Source organism: Accipiter gentilis, chromosome 16 (assembly GCF_929443795.1).
Source record: "Accipiter gentilis chromosome 16, bAccGen1.1, whole genome shotgun sequence".
Lineage (NCBI taxonomy): Eukaryota > Metazoa > Chordata > Aves > Accipitriformes > Accipitridae > Astur > Astur gentilis.
In genome coordinates this window covers 17,506,102-17,531,111 of record NC_064895.1, presented here as the reverse complement: position 1 = coordinate 17,531,111, position 25,010 = coordinate 17,506,102, and the positions used below count along the sequence as shown (strand labels likewise).

At 36.9% G+C, this 25,010-nt stretch overlaps 1 protein-coding gene across 1 annotated transcript; it reads right to left on the bottom strand.

Moving 5' to 3' along the window:
• Window positions 1-4,816: 4,816 nt before the first annotated feature.
• Window positions 4,817-25,010, bottom strand: DDX1 (DEAD-box helicase 1). The gene is made up of 26 exons (XM_049818742.1): window positions 24,897-25,010; window positions 22,872-22,923; window positions 21,841-21,904; window positions 21,111-21,140; window positions 20,739-20,835; window positions 19,160-19,207; window positions 18,925-19,008; window positions 17,946-18,029; window positions 17,435-17,511; window positions 16,131-16,203; window positions 15,939-16,015; window positions 14,937-15,051; window positions 14,283-14,421; window positions 13,192-13,252; window positions 12,017-12,115; window positions 11,234-11,323; window positions 10,472-10,660; window positions 9,352-9,403; window positions 8,788-8,934; window positions 7,991-8,082; window positions 7,344-7,416; window positions 6,826-6,898; window positions 6,665-6,707; window positions 6,346-6,441; window positions 5,460-5,580; window positions 4,817-5,145 (listed from the first exon to the last, which is right to left on the bottom strand). The coding sequence occupies exons 1-26, from the start codon at window positions 24,910-24,912 to the stop codon at window positions 5,015-5,017; spliced, it is 2,223 nt and encodes a 740-aa protein (XP_049674699.1). The 5' UTR covers window positions 24,913-25,010; the 3' UTR covers window positions 4,817-5,014.

The following is a 25,010-nucleotide window of genomic DNA, read 5'->3' as shown; positions in this document are numbered from 1 at the left end:
AAATACAGACAAATTAGGTGTATTTACATACACTAAGAATTACTGTTTTAGAAACTTGGACTAAATGAAGTCCCTGGTGTAAAAGCACCACATAGCAACAATGGCTGTTGGCAAAACTCCTAACCAGAGTTTGGGCTGCTGACAGAAAACTTTGCATGACTTCAGACCAATTTACAAATTTTTTTACTGAATTTAAATTCTGTTCTTATTGTTTTAGGACATTAGAAATACCACCAAAGATCAGCGCTTCCAGGTGAATAGGCTTCCTTTTTGTAAAACTTACTTCTTTTTAACCATTTCAGCCAAATGCCGCTTAAACTCTCACTAAAGGAGAGTGAAGAGCAATATAAGTACTTTTTCAAAAAAAAGGTTAAAACTCAATAAAAAAACCCCAAACCTATTATTGCATTTCGCACAGAGCTGCTTCAAGCATAATTGTATACTACTGTATGCTAACAAGTTCTCTACTTCCTATTTTGAAGAACTTAATTTAAAAATACCATTATTGTTCAAAGAAACTAAATATCATAACCAAAAATTTCACACAAATTACAACAGAACACGTTGCTTAAAACCTAAACAACAGATAGTCATACATAATACTAATATACCAATAATAACCATTATGAAAGACTATTTTGTTCACATGCTGAGTATCATGAAACAGCCTTTAATATGCCATTGCTGCAAAGAAATTATAAAAGTTCTTGCCAGTCTTGGCTGACATTCAGCAGATTACTGCATCCCTTTACCTCAGTTTCTGCCTGCGGATCCGGCCACATTTGTAAGAAACCAGGCACTACAGACAAAAGGCAGTACAAGATGCAAAATGTTTTTTGAAAATATCTTAGTAAGAAGTCATTAAGAGCTCACTCATCATTCACAGGATGGGTCAGTACCTGCAAGTAGTAGCAACTCTGTAGAGTAGCAACTTTGCTTTCAAGCAACTTAAAGAAGTATTGTTAAGAGGATTCCTTACACAAGCCCTAGGTTTTCCTCATCCTCGCCCCTTGCACACCTGATCATTTTGTCTATTGGCAATTGTTGGTGTCACCGCAGTTATAAAGGGTTTCTTTAAGTGTCCCTGGCTTTTACCCTTTTCCCTATCTACAAACAGAGGTGCAAGGCAGAAGGGTACAGACTCCTTGGTGAAGTTCACGCTTTGAACTCACCACCCCATTTTTCCCCTTTCTTACATTTATCTAATCTACTTGAGATGCAGTTATTTTGCTAACTGGCTTAAGTAGGAGCCCAGCTTATTGCATTATACGGATATTCACATATGGTAGTGACCACAGGCCAATTACCTCTTCAAATAGACCAGGCACGTTTATTTGTATGTGTGATTCCATAAACATGAGAAGACTGGAGTATAAGTTTGTGTTGCCAGCAGCAATTTTGTCTGCTTTCACAGTAGCAAAACAGAACCATACTTAAAGCGTAAGAGACCAGTGAACTCCTGCCTTTGGAGTACACTAAAAGGGGGCCCCAGCTCAGCAGTTTGGGCGCTGAGTGGCAAACACCATCTGTATCCTTTTCCCTTCCATAAAAGGAACCTTTATAGGAGCGTAAAGGAAAACAAAGAAAGACTACTACCAGTAGTTATAAATACTCAAAAGAATAGTTAATCATCCAATAAGAATGTGAATTCTCTCAAGACATTGTACTAAAGCAAATTAGTCAAAAATACAAAGCTATTGAACAAGGGCGCTCCAATAAGCAAGTGATAAACTCAAAAAGCCAAACAAAAATCTCTCCCTACCCTACTTTACAACAATTTGACAATAAATAACAACATTAAAATATAACTAGGGAAAAAAAGCTTAAAACTAGAATTTTTACTTGTTCACTTTGCTTAAGCTAATTTTGAATTTCCCGTATTTTCCCCTTTTGGTCAGAAAAGCTGAAGCACAGCAAGCATGCCTACATGGGATTTGCTTAGAGTTCTAAAGCCAGTAAACTGTGACAAATACTGCCTGGGGCACATATGAAAGCCTATTTTTTTGTGCTGTTTTCAGTTAGCCAACCCTAGAAATCAACACCGAGAAGATAAATAAACACAGTTTTGACATGTACAGTAGCAAGAATTAGCTTTGTATCCAGACAAGGAACAAGCCATTTAAAACAGAAGTTAGTGGATTAACTATCCTAACAGCTTTAACAGCATGTTTATTCAAGCCGCAACAAAAAGTCAGCCAGCGAAGCAAGAGCCCTTCATTGTGAGTTTGTGCTCCACACAAACAGTTCTAGCAGCTTTAAGTTCTTTTTTGTTTAGGAGTTTGTTTGTTTCTAAGGAGAAAAAAAAAGAACAGGGAGAATGTAAGTGACCCAGTTGGAAGCTGTAGGCTGGTATACTAGCAGCTTCTCTAAACATAGGTGAAACATCAGCACCACCACGAGGCAGTCAATGAATGGCTAGTCATCTAACAAAAAGCACAATTAGAACATTCACCCCCCAGTCATATACACATAGCATACATAGGCAGAACAGCCTACGTGTATATATACACAGGTTATCTATAAAGACACAATTAGGTACTTGATTTCATCGAGACTTTTTTGTGTATCACTTGGAATATTCCCAATGACAAGATGTACAACCTCACTTGATCCTAAGAAATTCTGTTCTTACACATCGGTTGACTTTAACTTGCAATGTGAAAACATTTTCATATCTTGACTGTGGATGTGAAAGCAAGTCAGTGCTTGCTTCAAAAAGTTAGGTACAGCTTTTAAGTAGAATCAATGCCCATCCAGGTACATATAGCTTACCACTTACTGTTACTAGGTATAAAGGCATGTGCATTCTGAAATAAAAATAATAAAAGACAGTGAACATCTACAGACTTCTTATCAGGGACAAGTGTCTGAACTCAATTTGGTATAATTCCATTTAGCTTTGTATTTTATTTTTTAAGATTTTTTTTTTTTAAATACCCTTACTTGCTTTCTGAAGAAATGTGTTTTCCAGAAAGTTCATCTGTTTAGTGTTTAAGTCAGCTGTAACTGAAAAGTAATATAAAAAAACCCAGACCAGATCCCTCAAAACAATTGCAAGTAGTTTACGTGCCATCTCATCTAAATACTTTTCCCTGAGATTACTCATCAGGGCACTGAGGATTTTCTGTTGTTTAGCATAAGACACAGTTAAGCTCTTGACATCTCAGTCAAGCTTTAAAAGTTTCTCAACCAGAAACTGTTTCCACCTGTACCTCCCTCATGCTGCAGTGTTTGAAGGCACATCCGCAGGACTCTCCTGAAAACAAGTATACATTAGGCCATTTTAATAATTTTAGCTCCTACACCAAGGAAATACATATTTTAAATAAGTATTGGCATGTGTAAGGTTATATGCCTAAAGCCGCTTTAATTTTTAGGACTGAAAAAAGCCATGCTGAATAGTCATAATTTGTAATCATTCACTAAAGCTTGGATACCTAATAGCTAATCTTGAAAGACACCAGGACTTTGAACATATAGCAGATGTAGAATAAATGTTACACTAACAAAAAGATCAATGCTAGGAAGATTTTGATTCCATCTACCCACCATTTTCCTCCCAGTTTAAGTGATCCCCAATTAAATATGCAGTATGTCCACTTTAAACTAGATGAAACTGGTTTTTACTCTCAGCTTCAATTTGCAAACATGCATGACCTGTTCTCTCTTGTATCTAAAATAATTTTAGGCACTGCAATCAATTAATTGACTTACAGTCAATAGATTTCATTACTCTTGCCTGACACAAGACGACCAATACAACAAATGGTACAACCTTTCTTCCCAAGTTCTAATGATAAGCATCCAGTGTGTCCTCCCATCAACCCCCCAGTTTTAGAGTATATAAAAGGTATTAAGAGAAGGATTCCATGATGACCAGTTTAGGATCAGGTAACACAACAGTCACAGTGAATTTAATACTTAAATTTGTTTACCTTAAGAAATCCATGTATTTTATTATAATAGCTAGGACTCCCAGTCTGCCCTCTCCAGGTAACGATACACAAAAAAATTTGTTTCTTTGCTCAACCCGAGTTTAATCTGGTTTTCACTGCTTTCTCCAAGGGGACTGAATGTTTCCTGACTAGAACTCTTCATGAGGAAGGCAAAATTACTTTCATTCTGGGTTGTCTGGCATTCCCAATGACCTTTGATATTTTAGGTGACGATTAGCAGGCAAAGTCACTGAAATTTCTAAGTATCATTAGAGAAGTCACTAGAGAAAAAAGGAAGCTAAAAAAAATCCAGATCAGGCAACAGAAACTTCACCTGAACAAATTCAACCTGCCTGAAAGCAGCACAAGAGGCATTAAGTACTTCAACCTACACTGCTGCATGAAAAAGCTTTTCCTGAAGATTTATCAAGTGTTTTGATACTAGAGTGTTACCTTCCCATGAACTCAGAGTATTGTAGAGTTCTCTGTACAACTTTAATTTTAGAAATTTAAGACACATTAACTTTGAGAAGTCTAGTACTACAGAATCAAAACAGTTATCAGCTCGGATTTAGGGTTTTAGGATAACCAAGAGCTTCAAATACAGACTTCAGGAAGGTTTTTTTTTTTTCTTCAATATCTTAAATATAAAGAGCTGTCTGAATATGGATGCATCTTTAAAAAGCCCAGCATTAAAAGAAAAAATAAAGTACACAGCTAGTTAAGTAATTTTAACATATCTTCTGCAAAGAAAAGGATTAAACTCTCCTTCTTCCAGATTTGCTTAAATATACTTGTATTTTCAATAAATAAAAAAGCTATGCAAAGAATGATTCTGCAAATTAATCCTCCAGGCAAGGCAAAAGAAGAGCAAAAGAAACCATTTCATCTTCAACTTATTTTATTTATCAAGAAAACAGTTAACACAGACTTAAAGCTGAACACACTGTTCATCATGCAATAAGTATTATTTAATTTTAATCCTTTTCTAACTACTGCTATTCAGAGACAGTATGGAATTTGTGTATTTGCAGGGTAGAGCATTTATTAACTCAAGCCTTGTCTCAAGTGTGGCACAATCAGAATGTTCTGAACAGCTGGTTCGGAAGATAGCCAAGATGCAAGAAAGATGTCTGAGCCTCCTTTTCAAGGGCCGCCAACTCTTGTACTGTAGGTGCCAGAATATCCACATGGCCTTTATACAGTCCACCTGCCAAAAGAGACCCAATCTAAATGATGTGTTCAAAGCCATTCTACAGCAGAACTAATAATGCTCAACCACAGTCATTCAGAAAGTTAAAGTTACTTTGTTAGCTTCTTAAGAAAAAAAAAAGGCACAAACAAAACACACAGGCATATACACACACTTTCATCACTTGCAAACCATAGACTACATGTAACAAATGCAGAAGACAGCAAAGAACTAGCAGGGTTTTTTAATCTATCATTCTGTAGTTATACAGCAGACAACCAAGAAACTGAGCATTGCATAGCAAGGTAACTCAAGAGGAATTCATTGCTTACCACCCAGAGCTCTTTTCTGCCCATATGTAACTTTCCCATCAAAATCATCTACTGGTACTTTTATGTCTGGTTCAACTTGGGCAATAGTGCAGTTTAAGTGTTCTTCAATCTCCCCCAGCAACTTAAAAAAAATAAAAAGCCTTAAAGTACTCTTATGGTCCAAGACTTCAGTCAGACTAGTGTTCTGAACAGTCACATTCAAGTAGTTTCAACAGGAACTGAACAGAAAAAACAATTTGGGCACAGATACCAAAGCCTAATACATTCTCTGCTCAAATGGACTACGCAAGTTCATTTCCAATCTCAGTATTTCTTTACCCTACCTAGAAACCTTTATTTTACATACTACCCTACTTATGAATGGGGCTACTTTATAATAAAGAGCTCACAGTGCAAGCTTACTTTACCACAGATGATATATCATACACCCGTCTTTAATGTAGAAAGAAGGGAAGCACTGTGAATTTAACAAGCATTCATACTTGGTATACAAATCCCAAGGAAAACGTACGAGGTAACACACTAATTCTAGGTTAGAGGAAGAACAGTTTTAAGTTACTTACAGTTTTGCAACAAACCATCTAAACAAGAATATTTAACTAACATCATGTAACTCTTAACAGCATTTGATAAGGAAGACTACAGAAAAGCTGAAAATAAGACTCCAACAGAATTGGCTGGGAATATTAAAAGCAGCTTTTATAATTAAAGAAATAACTTCTAGAAAGTATAACTTGCAAAGTCTTCCAATTTCTTCTTCAAATGGAATCACAAAGGTTATAAACACCCTAAAACTAGCTTTGTACTTCAACTACCCAGCTAAAACAAGAACTATATTTCAGTCTTTTAGAGGAATTAGAACATTCTGATTAAGGAAAACGATTACCTGCATCTCATTGTACCATATGGTACAACCTCCTTCTTCCTTCAGTCTAGTATTGTAACACCCTTTTCCACGACTACTGCATACATGATACCAAACCTAGAAATACAGGAAAACAACTTCTAAACTTTGTGAAAGTTTAGTACATCCACTTTGATTAATTATAGCATGAAAAAGAACTCAGATACCTATTTAAATTCCCTTTCAATTAAGCAAGAACGAACAAGCAGTTTTCCAATACAGTATATTAAAGTCAGACATCAGCTGTGGGTGGAACTTCAGTAAATAATGTCTGCTCAATTTTGCTTTGGAGTATAATTACCTTTTCTTTCTCTTTTGCCACGAGGGAGATTGCCAAACCCATCCTGTAATATTAGGGGAGAAGGGAGAGAGAAAAATGTATGCTAATAACTATTGCCAACTTACGAAACAACAACAAAAAATATCAAGAAAACATGGCAACTCCTCTGAATACATACATACCTCTCAGCTCTGCCTACTCTCCCAATTCGATGAACATAGTTCTGCTTTTCATCAGGGAGTGTGACATTGATAACTGTAAAATACACACAGAGAATACAAGTTTTTTTTTAAAATACACAAGATAAGATCACAGATCAGACACCTAAAATAATGATTTTGATTGCTGCAATCCCTCCCTTTACCCCATATACATTACGTTGTATTACAGCAGTTACAGGTGTCATTAGCTGCAATACCTACACTTAAGGCTTCCACTATAAAACTGCTTTTTCCATGATTACTTTTTGACAAAAGTGGAAAAACCAAATGAAGAATCCCTGACAATGCAGAACATCATCAGGTATTTGAGAACGTATGGTGAACAATCAAATTAAAAGTTGCCTAGTTCAAGCCTTTAACATCTACAACTTTTTAAAATTAACCTGTAAGTCATAGACCTGTTCACACCAGTTGACAGGACTGCAAATATATTGAAGCTGCATGCAATTCAATAGCTTAGTTTAAAAGTTATATCTTACCATATGGAACACCATGAATATCAATTCCTCTAGCAGCAACATCTGTGCAGATCAAGAAACGGACATCTCCTCTCTATGAAAACATAGTTAAAGAAGTGTTGTGCTAAGTAAACCAAAGAAAATCCCAGGCAATGAAACATTAGTCGTTTGCATTTACTTCACCTTGAAGTGTCTCTGTACATTTAGGAACACTTCAAATAAAGCTCTTCCACAGTGCAACAGTGGAAGTTTTTGAACATGAATAGCTTGGTCAATTTACATCCTTATTTCTTTCCCCAACAGCATTAGGCAAGTATAAATCGATGAATGACTTAATCAAAACCAAACTGTCTAATATTTAAATAACGTTTTTCTTTTAATATTTAAGAACCAAAGACTTTAAAAAATAATGTAATCTGTTACAGAGCTCAAATTTAGGTTTTATTTAAAAGTAAGCCCACTTGTCCTCTCAATGAAAACTCACAAAGGTCATATTGACTGACAGTATGGATTTTCACCTAAAGAAACTGTGCCTCAGAATTTTAGGAAGTGGGTCATAGAGCATTTGAACGCAATTTAGTTTAAATGGAGAAGTAGCAACACAAATTAACATATGATTTCAGATATTGGGAAGTGAGGGAAAAGCCTTCAAGAATCTGCTGCATCACCTTAAATCTTTCCAGGTTTTGTTTTCTTTCTTGAGGTTTTCTGTCACCATGCAGACAGACACATGAGAACTGATGTCCTTTCCTGTCAGGGCCTGAAACAGTTGCTAGGCATTAATAACATCATATATAAGTTATGACACAACACCATAGAGAACTGGTAACAAGTACATTATGTGGGCAAAAGTCTTGCCTCAGGGCAATTTCACTTATTACCAATTAAAATTCTAATTACTGATACAGGCACTGAAGAAAAACAAGACAAACAGTTAAACAAGCACCTTTCCTCCCCCCTCCCCAGAGGAGGTCTATGCAGGCATGTCTCCTCACTCCTACCTAGTCTAAGCTCTCCTTATTTCTCCAAATGTGCCTTCACCCTTCTCCTCACTGCTGCCTGTCAGTCTCTCCCTGTGCTTTCTCTCACATCTCCTTCAGCGTGCACTTTTGTACAAACACATTTCTTCCTGTCTCCTGCCCCAGCAACTCACTTATACATGTTTCAGCAGAGGCACCATATACTCTTTTCATTGATTCAAATTTTGGTACACAATAGGTTGTTTCCAGCCATTTCAAAGCTGTCTGGAACAGGTACAGGGCAGTTCATTGCTTCCTCCCACAAAGGCCACCCCTGTAGCACCCTGCTACCAAACTCTGATTTTTAATGCCCAGTCAGTACGTCAAAAAACTTAAGTACAATTTTATCTGTGTGGCATCCAAGTATCAGTGACCTCCATCATACAATTTTGGCTTTGAAATAAACAAGAAAGTGAGCAGAGTAAGGTTTTTGTGAAAAATATTACCTCCACCCTGTTGGATGAAGTACTGCTCCATATTATCACAATCTATTTTAGTCCTACAGAAAATAATTGCTTGATCCATCTTGTGTTCTTTGATTGCCCGAACGGTGTATTCTCCTTTCAGAATTTTAATAGCTTCAGACCACATTTCTATGTAAAAGTAAAGAAGATATTTGACTCAAATTGTTTAAAAATATGAATAGCCTTTGAACAGCACACATTTAAAGTTCTCTCTAGCCTTTTGGTACAGTTAAACTTTAATTAGCAGAACAAGTGAGCTAGACCTTCAGTTTTTTCTTCTGCCCCCCCATGCTCCCCTGCTCCAAGGAGTTTCAGTTTACTTATACATACCAACAAACACTTGTTTACATACCTGCAAAAAACATATTCAAGACTATCTCTCCCTCCTAATTACAGAAACACATCTCTTCACAACTACCAAAGTGTAGAAACAAAAATTTGGAGGAACACGACTCAAGGCCAATATCTACTATAATTTAGCTTTACTTCATAACATTTACAAAGGATTATTTCACAAGCTATTACTTAACTAATGTTGCTGATTACCTGGAGTGTTAGCGCCAGGTCGCGTATTGTCTTTTGCATGTACTTCATCAGTCTAGGAAAAAAACAAACCAACCCCACCACAAGTCATTAGTTCATACTTCACAGAAAATACTTAACTCCATTAACTTATAATTAGCAGGAAATAAAATAAAGTTTAAAAGTAATCTTAGCATTCTGTTTTCCCACCAGGCAAGCTAATCTACCTTTAGCTAAAGAAGTCTTGAGTGTAAGCACACAAAACTTGTTCATAAAAAAAGGACAATAAAATTATTCATGTAGACACTGGATAGAAACCACCTTTGAACAAAGTGACAAATTAAAAAACAAGAATAACCCCCCCAAACCTGAAAACAATGTACCATAATCATGGCTAAATCATACACAGTTGTTCCTTATCTTCTTCCCTATGCTAAGCTGAAACAGATATAAACCTAAACCCCAAGAGAAATAAATTCCTGCTAAGACTTAATGAAAAGGCTCTAACAGACCTAACAAAGGGAGGTTCCACAGACAACAAGGGCTTAAGAAAACCTATCAATTGTAACTGCATAAGAGTTGGTGAGAACGATATACAGTCCCAGGTTATTCAAAACTCAAAAACTAAAGAATTCAACAACCACTACCACCTCACATGAATAGGGGTCAGGTTAATGCAGAATTTAAAGTGGAGTCTCAAGTGTAGTCTGAGATGAAATCCACTCCTCTAAAAATTGCTCGTCTCACATAGGTTAGAGACAAAACTACTTTACAGAATGATCTATGTTGAAAAGTTTAATTCCTCCTGTTCAATCAGAAAAGACAGGTACTAACTACAGTTAGGCCACAGACCATTAGCTGTGAAATCAGTGAAAAAGCAGCACGGTGCCATTGTTCTCTAGTACAAATCAGAATGTTACTCTGTCAAGATCTTCCTCAACCATGTTTGTAAGACTCAGCTGTTCAGAAACAGTGTTACGACATCACCAATATCATGATGCTGACTACCCTGGAACAAACCATTTCAGATACACTAAGTTGTTTCAATAGCTTGCAAAGATCCTACAACATTAGGCCCTGATTCTGAAGGTTAAATAAGTAAACATGGGCAAACAATCTTCATTTTCACTTATAGACCACTTACTCTGATATGATTCTTGCCAAGCCTTTCCCAGAGTTTGTCAGCTTTCGGATTTACAAGCACAACTACATGGTGTACAGTTTCAGGGACAGAATCTTCTCCTTTCAAATCAACCCAGGTGGGAAAATGCATGATCTTCTCAGACAGTTTTTTCACATCAAAAGAATGTAGTGTTGCAGAGCACACAATCACCTGAGGAGAAGAAGGCTGTATGGATACCACTGAAGATAGATTCTCCCAGCAAAAAATGTCAGAGTAGAACTGGAAGAATGTTATGTAGTTGAATAGCATAATGTAGCACAACAGAAACAAGTCCCTGACTGGCCTTCCTCATCACAGGAACTACCCAGCTGATGAGAGTCAAGACAAAAAATAAGTTACTTCACTATTCTCTTACAAAAAAACAATCATGTAAGAGGAAGAAAGCAGAATTACTGAGAGCTGATGAATTAAGATTATTAGAGCATTAGAAGTCATAATGTATGTAGTCACTCTTTTTTCAGATGGGTTTATTCTAAGTAACTCAAATACTGCTAAACACTGGGCTTCAAGATCTAGGATCCTAAAAATACATATTCACAGGCAATACTGAACCCAATGAAAAAGTATTAGATTTGGACAAGAGGTATAATAAACTCTACTTCAAAGAAGCATGTTCCATGCCATGTAATAGTCAACACTCGAAAGCAGTACACACCACAAAAAACCTCCAAACAAAAACCAAAAACACCACAAAAACCTGCAAAACAGGAACCAATTTTATACCTGAAGTCTCTTTCCATCTGACGTTATCTGAGGAATTTGACTGTGGATCCTGTTTATGAAATCTGAATAACCTTGGAGGAGAAGGCCATCCTACATGGGAATAAAAGAAATAAAGCTGCAATTCTTATTTCTCATTTCTCAATCTATACACTTTAGTTAAATAAGCACTACATTTGTGGTCTCAGAAGTTGTCTTTCAATTAGCTGGACAGGTCAATGCCTGGCTGTGATGTTATTACTAAGGAAGGAAAAAAGTAAAAAACTTGGAGTATTTACAAGCACAGCCAGCTGCTGTGCTTCACAAGAAATTTAACATCTGTCTCAGCAGCTTCTCCTAGCTAATACCCCAAGGCATTCCATCTTCATGAATATTCTGTTGTACTATAACAGATCAGAGAGAGGGGCACTCATTTCACAGCATATTGCCTACAGCATTCATTGGCTTCAAGACCTGCTGGGTAATCAAAAAGGCTTCTCTCATCTCTGTCCTTTCAAGTTACCTGTACAGTGACCAGGACAGACTTCATTACCTTGTGAATACAGCCTGAAATACATTTCTCTATCATAAAAAATTCAAACAGCTTTACCAGAGGCTACAAAGGAAAAAAATACGTAAGTTACTATGGTTACAAACAAGATTAAACTGAAATAGTCTATAGGTAACTAATTGTTGTTCCACTGAAGTACCAAATGGTATAGAACAATGATGTTTCACTGACTCTTTTAGGAAATGTCATACTGCATTAAAGAACAGACCTTAAGTTTCACTTAGTTCTCTACTTACAGCTTCATCCAGAACCAGGAATCTAACTTGAGATAAATTAAGCTTTCCTGTTGAGACCAGGTCATCCAGTCTTCCAGGAGTTCCAACAACAATATCCACCTACGAAATATACAGGAGTACGAATTGGTCCCGTAACTAACTAGAGGCATTACCAGCTTTGTCTATATTTAAGATTGAGAGAATTATCAGTATGAGGCCTTATTTTCTATTAATTACAACTTCATAGAATCCTAGAGTAATTTGGGTTGGAGGGATCTCTTCTTGAGGTCATCTGGTCTACACTTCCACCATCACATGCAAATCAAGGACAATTTCCAAGTTGCTTTAGGTAGTTGTCCAATAAAATTTTCAGTATCTTCAAGGAAAGAGGTCCCACAGCCTCTCTGGGCAACCTGCATTTTGGTTCTACTGCCACTTCATTAGCAGCCTGCCTTAGGCAGGAAGCCTTCTCTTACTTTGGGAAGTGTTGTGCCCCTGCTCTCTTCTCCCCTCCCCCACCCCCCAAGCTGTGTAACTTTGTTATCTGAAGCCAACAAACAGATACGTTTTTAAATGGGGATAAAATAAATTCAATTTTTCTCACTGTGGAAATATACATATCAAGCCTATCAGCTATAGAAATAACTTAAGATTTTGCCAGACAGAAGTGTTCACCGTCATGAATTTAGCATTCACATGAAAGTCTAGCGATCTTCCAGTTCAAGCCTGCTTAGGAGAAAATCTGTATTTTGGCAGCTAGAATAACTGAAAGAATTATCAATAGTGATGTGGCCTTCCTTCCAAAAGTGAGGTTCCAAATAAAAACATGACTACGCTATCCCTACAGCATGACTGAAGTAATTGTACATCCCATGCTGCTGAAGCTAGACCAATTCTTTCTATGCAGGACTGGTTTATGGTGTAGGTTGACCCTGGTAATCGCAGACCAGTTTTATTCACATGAACATGAAGCAGAAGTTAATAGGAAAACTGCCTTGTTAGTTAAGGACAAATGGCAAAAATTACACCTTTATTTTAAAATTTTCAGAAGTGCAACACGAGCTTGCTATCAACTGCACCATTTCTTTTTATCAGGTTTACAGGAGTTACAAGAAGCACCATTACTATTCTCTAGCAACATCATGAGTTATTCAGAACCCAAACTATTAAATCATATGAACAAAAATAGAACTTACTCCTTGTTCCAGTACAGAGAGTTGATCTCTTGCAGCAACCCCACCAATAATCAACAGTTCCCTAAAATGACATAACCATATTTTGAAATTTGCTAATTTATTATATTCAGAAGATATATCAAACATCTGGCTGAAGATTGATTCTTTTATCAGTAGTTTACTATTAACAGCTCTGAACAGTAACTTTTAAGAAAAAAAGAATAGGAAAATAATTTAAAATTAATCCTTTCACACATAGGGTATTGCATTTTAATCCAAGCAGAAAAAAATTTGTTACCAAATTGTATTTGAATTTGATTACTTTATTGCTGTTGTATTACACACATTAACCTCTTAAACAATTTCACCTTAAAAAAGAATCTGTTCCTTAAAAATCTCAAACATACATTAGTTTAGTAAGTTTCCTGTGTTCTTGAAAACTAGAAATGCAAATAACAGTAAACTAAATGAATCTTACATCATAGCTTGCCTCTCCCCATTGCTACTCCCCTTCAATTCTAGTAAAAGCACTCTTGTAAACTGACTGTTTAGAATATGGAGACACTTGTTTAAGTTTTATAAGCACAGTCAAAAGAGAAACAACTTTAGACCAAAGTAACTTGTAGACTATTCACTTTTCAGAACTGCATGCCCACACTAATCACTGCAACAATCGTACTGCAAGTACCCTAATGTAAACAGAGCAGACCTTGTATATAACTATTTGTTGGACAAAAACCAAACAAAATGAGGGCAAAGGAGGTAGGGGGCACAGGAAGATGCTCAGAAAAGAAGGGCAGTAAGCAGATGTGCTTTTCTTTATCAAATGTGTGTGATACTTAATGTTTTTGGCTTTTTTCTTCAGAGGATTAAACAGATTTATCATACCACAACAATGTAGTCCATAGATGAAACACATCAAAAAAACCCTAACTAGTCTGACTGTAGCTGAAAAGTCAGAAGGTTGGTTGGTAGCAGATATTACAGAGGCTATTATCAGTAGCACTGCAGATTAAGGTCACTTAGCTACAAAGTGGAACACCCTCTACCCCCCCTGCAAGTCATGTCTGTGGACAATACCATAAATACAATTATAACAGATGCACTGTTACCTTAATTTGGGATTATCAACATATTTTTTGAACTGCTTCACATTGTTCAAAGTTTGTTCTGCCAGCTCTCTTGATGGCTCTACAATCAACGCTTTCGGAGCATTTGGAAGGTTCTGTGTTTGAACCACTTGTGCATTTCCTAAGTGAAAAAAAAATATGCTATTGAGACAAACTACATTCCTATCCCAGATTTTTTTTACTGGAAACAAACTTGGATTTTCTACTAATAATCTAAACTCTTATGATTCTAAGTGCTCCATTAATGGGTGATGTTATTACTCAATTATGAATAGCTTCATATTAATATTCAGAGATTATAAATTAATCTTGCCATGATAGTGGGTATACTGGCCATGCAGCATAATTAATTGTATTGCAGAGCTTACACACATACTTATTTTTAAGATGACGCTGTTGAGTAACTTTGCTGAACTTCTCTTTATCTGATGCATTTCTAAATTCAAAATCTTAGAGTATTTGTGGTTTAAGATGAAGAAATTTTGGAATACTTTAAAGAAGTACTACTATTGCTACAGTAAGATCATTGTATGATATCCATTGAGTACAGCAGTAATGAAGCAATCATGTGATCAAAAGATGTACTATAACAATATCTGAATATATTACTGAGAGCAGTTTAAAAATCTAACCTACCTGAGTGTTGTGATTTTACCACATTACCATCAGGAGCCTTGCAAAGACCAATATAGCCATCTTTTGGTGGAAACTTGAAGTCTTCTTCACCAAAATTGAATTTCAATTCAGCATTCTAGATTTCAAAAAAGTTGTGTCATACAGACAGATTCAAGAGACCACAAACTAAGAAAAAATTCCATAATTAATTTCCTCATGAGAAACCAGCTAGATGAGGAAAAGCAGAAGGTGGTGTTTTCTCCCATCTTACACATTCCCCTCCCCAAGTTGTCTAAAGCCTGCCGGACATTTTGTGTGTGGTTCTAGCTCTTAAAACTCTTTTCTTCTACATCAAAATACTCCCATGTTTACAGATACATAGGAAACCATTTTTGAACTTTTACGTTCCATTTATTTTCAATGACAAACCACAATTAAAAAAAATGTGGTAGGTGGTTATGGGTTTTTTTGGGGGGTGGGGGTTGTGTGGGGTTTTTTGCTTTTTTTTTTTTTTTTTTTTTTTAAGACTTGTGCACTTCTCTGACCACCAAAACATTTTGCCAAAATCTTTACTCAGTAAGAGATCACCCCAGAGAGACTAACTCCAGAAAGACATACTACTACACTACGATAATGTTAGTTGAGAATAAACAAAAACAGGAATTTTGGCACTTTCAAGTTATTTGCTTATATCTGTTGAATCACAGTATATCAAAGTTTAATACAGGCAAGATAGCACTGGTATTAGGAATTAGTTACCCATGCTTTTCTACCCTTATATTCAAGTTTCAGTATTTAAATTTGAATTTAAACATTTGATATTTAACTTGAATGGTATTTGTCAAAGTAACACACCATGGTGACCACTCCAGTACTGAAATACTAGTAGACTAAAGGAAACAGAGTATACAAGCACAACTACAGTAATTGTAGATGGCTATACAAGTTTTATACATAAGTAGTTAGCTACCAAACCTAGAACAGTTTTAATGATCTTGTACATATGCGATACTTCTAAGTTACCTTCAGTACACAAGCTGCAAAAAGTGCTTGGTTCCTTATGTGTGGTGGGATTTCAAACGCAAGACCAAGGTCCTTCCCTGAAAGCAGAGTTAGTTCAGTCAGACTCTGCATGTGTGTGCATTCCTTTCCCTGCCTCTCCCCCAGTACAAGCATCCCAATAAAATGCCAAAGAAGAAAGTGAGTAAAACTTACCATTTTTGGAAAATTTTATTTGTCCTTTATCTATATCTAGATAACACCCAATTGTATCATGCATAGTGAATTCCTATAACAAAAAGACATTTGTGAAGCTAAGAGATTGTGTTCAGTGTATTAAGAAAACCTAGTGCTTACATTCTGTCAATTTTTAGTTTTCCCACTTCTCCCTACTAAATGCTAGTTTGAGAGAAACAAGTTCAATTTATTCAAATAATACTGCTCTAAATAGCATGCATATTTTTATTTGATTACAAATCTTCAGTAAACTGTCCAATTTATCTTAGATATTTAAACATTAATTGCTGCTTTAAATTTACTTTAAAACCAAACACTTCAACAATGATAAATTCAAGTAGTTTACCTGGAAGTATTCAGCATTATGGAAAAGTGCATTAATCATGCATTTATTAGCCAATGTAAATCTAAGCTTAGAGCACCAAACATGGTAACAGAAACCTATTTTTGACTACATAAAAATACTAACTCTTGCACGAGGTACTATAAGCATGTTGTGTATTCTTAAGTAGTTCATTTAAATATCCTGAAATCTGTTCATTGTAAAGGTATTCAATAGAATCTGTGTATTATAAAGTGCTTCTAATTCAACAGCTCAGAAGTCACTACTATAAAAAAAGCTACAATAGTAATAAAAGTTGCAAGTTTCATGGCATTGAGAGGTCATCAATACCACAAAAAAGACTTGAGTTTCTGCTGTATTATTCATATTTTTATAAATTATGCTTAAACATCTGAACTCTTGACTGGCACACTACACGAACACCACCACAGATATTCCTGGTAATCTTCAGAAGTGTACATTAAGATAACAGTTCTTATGACAAACCCAACTCAATAGCCAGAAATAGAGCGTGACTAACTACATCTTATTAGCATTTAAGTATGTGTTTTGACATATTGGAGAGCTGTGTGATTACTTCTACTGTAACTACCAATAAACAGGATACAATGCCCTCACTTAAGACATTCACCAAGGTACACAGATGGTTGGTGGTGTTCAAGCTAAGAATGAATTAAGTCAAGAAATAACTTCAAGAGATCAGTTAAACTCTAACCGTTTATTTGCAGTCTAGCCACAATCATAAGCCTCAAGCTGGTAACTGCTTTTGTTAAACCTGTTAATATGCTCCTACCAAAAAATGCTTCAATGTTCCATGGTACTTCTGACCACTGACCTTCCCTTAAAAGTTAGCACTATTAAAGACAGTTGATTGTTACAGCACAGAACCAACATGAAAAACTTTTAATAATGTTTCTACCAATAAGCAAGTCAAGCTTACCTCACCATAGCTGTCAAATTGCTTGTTGTGAGATTTCTTACCAGTACCACCAAAGCCAAAGCCAAATTTATCAGTCCCTGAAAACAAGACAAAGTACAGCTTTTGATCTTTTGGTTCACAGGTTATGTTTTTTCCTCTTCGTATCGGTAAATGAAACATCTAACTCTATCATGTAAAAAAATACACAGTGCTAACTAAAGACTTCTAACTTTGACATATCCTAAACTAGTATTTTTGTACCAGTACATTTATTGATTTTACTTGTGTCCAGTCATCATCTTTAAAAAATTGAAATTAAAAGGGAAAAATTCACAAGAGACAAGAAACATCGCCACCACCTAAACATATTTCCTCTTACAGGACGAACAACATTTGTATAAAAAGTTTTAAACTCCCTGATATTGATATCCTTCCCAAGGAGCCCACTCTCTGCAAGACTAGAACAGGACTCCAGCAATTCCATGTGAATATGAAAACTGTCTATGGGATTCTTCTTTTGAAGGAAACTCACCCAAATCTAGTGAAGCCTGCATAGTTGACCAACCAACTCTGCACAAGCCTTGGTCATGACAGGAAACTTCATAGTAGTATTTCCCTTTAAAAGAGAAAGAAAGGATCAACTCCAAGGTGGTTCAGTTTGGCTACTTCCAAGAACATGCAAGTCTAACATTTCCACCCCTGCTGAAAGTATCAAAATCCCCTACTGTGTTAGTGTGAAAAGGTTCTGTGGGTACCTGTGTATGTAATGAAGAAACAGATTATCTGAGAACAGCAGGCAAAACAGAAGTACATGGTGAGAGGTAGTGTGTGAAAGGCTCGAAAGGAGTGATAAGCTAGAGAGACTAGTGGTTCTATTGAATCCACAAGAAATTATAAACTCAGAACACCAGAGGTCTGCCAAATCAGTACAAGACCAGCAGCATGCACTAGCATCAACAACTGGTTGTGTAACTTGAACCATATCCAACTGGCTGCTATGTACAGACTGACTACAGGATTATCTGCACACCTGATGAAAGAAGACTGCTAGAGGATCTTTCTGAACACCCACCTAGAACCACTGGAGTATCAGTATGACTCTGCTTCTGAGTAAAGAGTTGGGGTTGGCCTCTCAACTGTTACTCCAACCACATTACCATGAAATTTGTGCATATGTCTGTGTGAAGTGGGTGAGGAAACAACTGGAAGTGCGAGTAGCTACTTCCTATTAATAACACCTTAACAAAATATGTTCTCATGAGTACTGGTTATGATTCTGTCTCCTCTGACTCAATCCCCTATCAGGGAAAAGGCTAATTTACAACACAAGGAGAGCAAAACAGAGGTATTTGTCATTCCAAAGTCTTCAGTGAGTAGTAAATTGAGTAATGGCACATTTGCTCAGATGGATAAGTTTTAAATACAACCATCTATGTTAACAATGAGTGACAAGCAGGCATTTCAGTTGAAACTTCTAGAAGAGTCTCCAAAATACATAATTTTGTGTCTACCTTTAGTCACGCCTCTAGTTGCTCTGCATCCATGCCATTCTTTTACCTCTCTGCTTTGACAACACAAACCGTCTGATCCAATTGCTGAAAATTACAAGACAGTATTAGTTAAAGAAATTGTCTCTCTAACTGCTTTTAAAAGAATTTTTCATGTATACTTTCTTGTGGTTTATTCTTTTTTTCACCAGATGAACATTTTCAAATGAACATTTAAAGCAGCATTAGGACAACTCACCAAAAGCTGATCCTCTATCATACGGGTTCATTTGCCATTTATTGAGCACTAAATTTGAAAGACAGCAACAGAAGAAGCATTAAAACAAAAAGGAAAGGCTGAAAAACTCAAACTGGAAATTCACATTGGCTCTACAGTGTTTGGCTTAATTTTATGGAGAGACAGCTTTGTTCCAATGCAATTCATATGAGGTCAAAGCGAAGGCCTACACTTTGAAGGAGGGGCAGGGATGCATAATGCAAAGGTATTCTATGAAAGTTTAGATTATTCCATTAAGGAGAATACAGATTAATCTACTTAAAAATACAACTGAAAACAATGAAGACATTTATAAAGCAAGCCAGAGTTCTACCTAATCACAATCAAATTCAGCTAGAAAATATCCAAAACTACAGTAAGAGCAATAAGTTTGAAATGTATTTCCTATTTCTGTTCCAAGTTTACATTAAGATATTTTTCAGGGTATTAGTTAAAATGTCATTACTGAAGATCCAAGATACATGCACCTATAGCACTTAAAATGTCTGACTTCATTTTTCATATGCCCAACAACATGTTGCAATAAAGTCCAGAGGTTCCACAATATAAGGTTATTTTTGTAAAGCTAGATGCCATTTTAATTAGGATTACTGAATGTATTTACATTACATTATTTCAAGGAGGTTTTGTTTTTGTGGGTTGTTGTTGTTTTTTTTAAAGTTGACTGTACTGTCACCACTGTAGCAAGTTAGTTATAACACAGCTGAAAGATGAGAACTTCTGTAACATCTCAGACTGTTTTTTGTGCAGCTACTGTCACTTACATAAATCTCAATCTATAAACACCACAGACTGGACATGGTTACTAGCTTTCAAGCTGCAAACTTATTTAAGCAGATGAGTAACAGACCCTCAAACACTGTGAGAGTATTATCATGGTTACAGTTCATTCCATATCAGTGGGTTCTGGTCCTGTGCATTTCCTACTCAGTTCAATGTTTACTAGTTCAGATCTGCAGCAACTCAAGATGTTGTTATTCAACTTCCAAATCTAGCTAGGTGCCAGAAGGAGTGCAACAGCTTTATTCAGCACAGCAGAATTGAAAGACACACTACAGTGCTACCCCAGCCACACAAAAATAAGTTTGAGCCTAGAAGAGCTTTCTGCTCAAGCTCACTTAAGAGGCAGCAACTAACTGTGTGGGGTCACTGCTAATGTCTCATCTATCCCTGCAATTGGAAGACTTTTTTTAAACTTTTTTTAAGCTGGACATTACTACCACATCTTGCAAGGCACTAAACTTGTATGGCTTTGAAAAATACACAGAAGAGCACAGTATGGATCAGGCAGCCTTAAGCAGAAGACAACGCGTGTAACTGAGACTGCAGTCAAACACAGCCCAGTTCTTCCCATGACCCCAGTAGTAAATTTATATTCACTGTTTTATAAAATCTGGGGCGATGATTCTACTTACATTATCTCAAGCTAAGGAAAAATACTTATCTAATGGCAAGTTAGGTTAACTTTACTTTGGGAGGTGCTGGAATTGACATGAATTAACAGTATTCCAAACTTGGAGTGTGACATGTAACAACTTACCTGCCCCACCAGTTTTAATAGTTGCTTTCCCTTTCTTGCCTTCCATCTGGTCCTTCAGCGTTTCATAAACAATCTGGATAACTGGAATGCTAAAAGCCTAAAATGGGTAGTTATTTTTATTCCACAATTTATACAGATATTTCCAGATATACAGTCAGCCTAGTTTTCAAGTGCAATACCCAGGGCCAGAAACACTTTAAGAAATGCTTACACATACGTTTGTAAAGATCATTAATAAATAGTACAGATATGCTTAAATACATATACAAACATATACACATTCTCTGTACATATGCATACACACAAGCACACACACCACCTGTCACCACTTAAAGACTTTTACTTTCTGCTAATTTAAGTTTGACTACTTACACCAGTTTTTCCACTCCCCGTTTCAGCAGCCTATAGGAAAAAAAAAAAAGTAAGAGTTTAACCAGAGTTGCAACTTACACTGTAAGGACTGTTCAACAGTTCTATTTTAATAAACTAAGTTTACTTTCACTTCTGCATAATACAGAAAATCTTAGAGAGTAATGCCATTGCTTTACATAAACTACATGTGAATACAAGCATGGAAAACCTTTAAAATAGACTTAAGAAAAAAAAAGCTCCGAGTGCACCAGAAAAACTATCTATGTATGTCCAATTTCTGGAGGCGCTACAGAAGATTATAGGAAGCGTTACTTTGGTTATGGAATCAAGAACATAGAGATTCACAAAAGACATGATAAACAAGGCATACTAATCTGGTATCTTCAAGGTTATGGATACTGAAGCATTTATTTAGGCAGTATCATGTTCCATGCAGATCTATGTCAGGTATTTACAACAAAAAGGAGAATAGATGAAATCAGATAGCTCTTATGTCAGTACCTGTCAAGTGGTCAAAAAAATAAAGCCTAAAAAGAATGAATCCCATCTACAAGAACAGTTCAAACACACTGGAAAGTAAAAAGAGGTTTTTAGCTGAAGAATATACTTTCTATTGAAGAAGGACAGGAGACCTAGTCTAACTATGAATACTTCTGGAAAGAAGGGAACTGACTGCACAAACAGTTAAAAGAATAGGCTTTCTACGAATAGGGATATCCTGTATACATACCATAAGCACATCACCACCTCCCAGGATCAGTGGGATGGATTCTGCTTGGATATCTGTAGGAAGACTACAGGAAAGAACACATTAACACAAATCAATGTTATCAGTAGAAAAAAGGATTATTTTCTTATATAGGAAAGCACAGAAACCATGGTCATCTGCAAGATGGGAAATAGCAGGTAAATGTTATTCTTCCTGACTGGCAGCTAAGGAAGTGAAAAGGATTCCATTTACAAGGAGAGCTTGGAATAGGAGATGTATCTTGAAAGTAAAAGACTGGTGGATGCAGTAGATTCAACTGTACCCTGACAAGAAGGCTACATCTCACATCACTATGCTAAACCACAAAAGAAACAGAATAATTATATATTCCCTGTTTTCCACTTCAAGTGAGTTTCTTTTAAAGCTGCTTACACAGTCCTCCTTTACAAGATTCCTATTCAAAACTGGAAGAGAAAGTAAAGATAAATAAACTTAACCAGCATTTTCGGACAATCACAGCTAATTAATACCATGCATATGAGAAAACTACATACACTAAGATTGTCCATACTGATAGCATTCTGAATAACAAATCAAAACAAGCTCTGAAGTTGAATATTTTAGCCAAACAAGTAACAAAACCCAGGAAGAATTACTTTTGTGGAAGACATGACGCAAGCATCAACTCAACACAAATTCAGACCGCAGTCTGGAAAACATTTACTAAACTAGCATCAATTATGCGATGGTATTTCATCCAATAATCACATAATATATAATAAACAAATCAGAAGCACAAAGGCTTTTATCAAACAAACAACACTGAAGCGTAAGCCGTCATGCTTTGCTTGTTCAGGTTTAAATGTTAGCACTGCAGTCACAATTTGTGTTCTTCAGTCATTCACACTAAAAAGAAGTCCACGAGATGCAATAACAGTTAACAAAAGTATCTGCTTTGTTTTAATGTGACAGCAGAGGTGTTTTAATCAGCATGTCATATATTGCTGAAAGGCAAATTAGGTTTTGCAAGGCCCAAATGCATTCCTACTTACAGCCAGTCCATCTCCTCCACTGCTTGAGCTATCTCAGGCATAACACCCATTTCTGTAAGGCAAGAAAAAAGGAACAAGTAGTGTTATTTCTCTCAACACAGCCCAAAAGATTTCCAAGTGTCAACACTTCCAACTACAAAAAAAAAAGCATTCTTTTTGGCAACAGCACACACAGCCTTCTCTATAGAACTCAAGTGATAGATAAGAAACATTCTCCCTTCCCCACATCCAGTTTTGACAGTTGTCCCCACTTATAGCAGAGTAAGTCAGGCATATACTAGGCACAGGGGCAGGTGCTGACGTAGCAACAAAACAAACACACTGGGAACTGAGTACCATTTCAAGGGCAAGGTACTTTGCACATTTAAGGAAACTGCCTATGCAAACAACAGGGAAGACTTTGTTAATCACAAATATCCTAACTCTCTCTACACTTGAGATGCAAACAGTTTTCAAATAAAAGAAAAAATTTATAAGGACTCAGATTTGAGATGCTTAAGTTTCTTTTCACCAAATCTTGCCTTACACACTGAAAGCACGTATATTAACTAGACAATGTTTTGATTTTCATACAGTTACTAATGACATCCAGCTTTAAAAGTTTTTTTTACTTAGATACCCCTTCTGGCAAACTCATATAGAGGCCGGCTGGTTGCACCTCAGACACAAGTTAAATATGAAGCCACATAATAATGTCTGTATATTGATAAACAAATTCTATTTAAAGAAGAAAAAAAAAAAAGAAATCCTCATCTATCAATAAGGGCAAGAGAAAAGCAGATCTTAGCCAACCCAAACGATGGTATTAGACCATCAAAGTAAGAGTTTAGCTGCTGGTTACCTTTTCAGGTGCATAGGATCACTCTATATCAATTTCTTTAAGTATAAATATGTATCTTTCTAAAGGGAGCTTTTACATGCTAGCCTTTACCCTGTCACATGCTGGGTTTCACATATTCCACACACATGTACACACACAGAGAGCTGGACTGACATATATGGATGTATGCAACCAGAAATTATTCTTCCATTTTCTTTAATGTAAATGCTTTAAGAAACGTGTTTTATTTCTAACATGATTTCAGCAAGCTGTAATATTTTCAAGTGTTAGCCTGTACTCCTACATAATTAGACAACATACATAAACAAAAAAGCTTTTTCCATAGCAATAAAAATAGCTATTGATTGCAAACTATATATAAATCCCTACATTATTTTTTCATGTTTAATATACTTCCAGTTCACACAGTTTCATTTGATATACAGCACAAGGGTTTAATCAAACAAGGCACTATAGCTTTTTTCTCAACTACAACCAAGCTAATCCTGCTGTCTAGCATCCAAACTCATCTTTAGGTCTATGCAATAAGCTTTAGCATTTTCCCCTCGTGATTAGATATAAAAAATTCAATTAAAAGAAATAAATGAAAAAAAGCCTCATATACATTAAAACTTTACAGTACCCTAACGTTGACTGGTCATCTATGTGTGCATGTATGTGCATGGGAGGGACAAACAGTGATGCTTCCTCCTTCCACAGGAATTTTTTACGGTTTACACACCTATTTCAGACCATACCGCAGAACGGAGCTACTCTTATAAAAACCAGTTATTACGCGCTGCAACCCAGAGAACAGTTACGACGAGCCTCCTGATACAGAAACCAGTCAGCCCGAGGAACGAGCCACAGTCTTCAGCACCCCATTTGCCGGGTGCACTGAAACCGGCAAAACCATTTTGACAGCCGCTTCCGAAGGCCTGCAGAACCCCGAGGAGCCGGGAAGAGCACCTACGGGCCCGCAGGCCTTTCGACCTTAAGCCCGCTACGCGGTAATAAGCCGCACACTACAGAGGGCCCGCACCGAGGGCAGGCCCGAGGAGCCGCGGACGCCGCTGACAGGGCCCGCCCGCCGCCGGGAGCCGCCACCCCCACAGAGCGCCGGCAGGCCCAGAGGCGCCAGGCTCTCCCGGTCCTTCGCTGCCGGGGCACAGCTCGACGGCCCCGCCTGCCCCGGCACCACGTACCCGAAAACGCCGCCATCTTCGCGCCGCCGCCAAGCACCGCAGGGCGCAAGCGCCGGCCTCGTCCGCGGCTTTATGGCGCCGGGTGGGAGGCAGGAGGCGCCGCGCTTCGCGTTC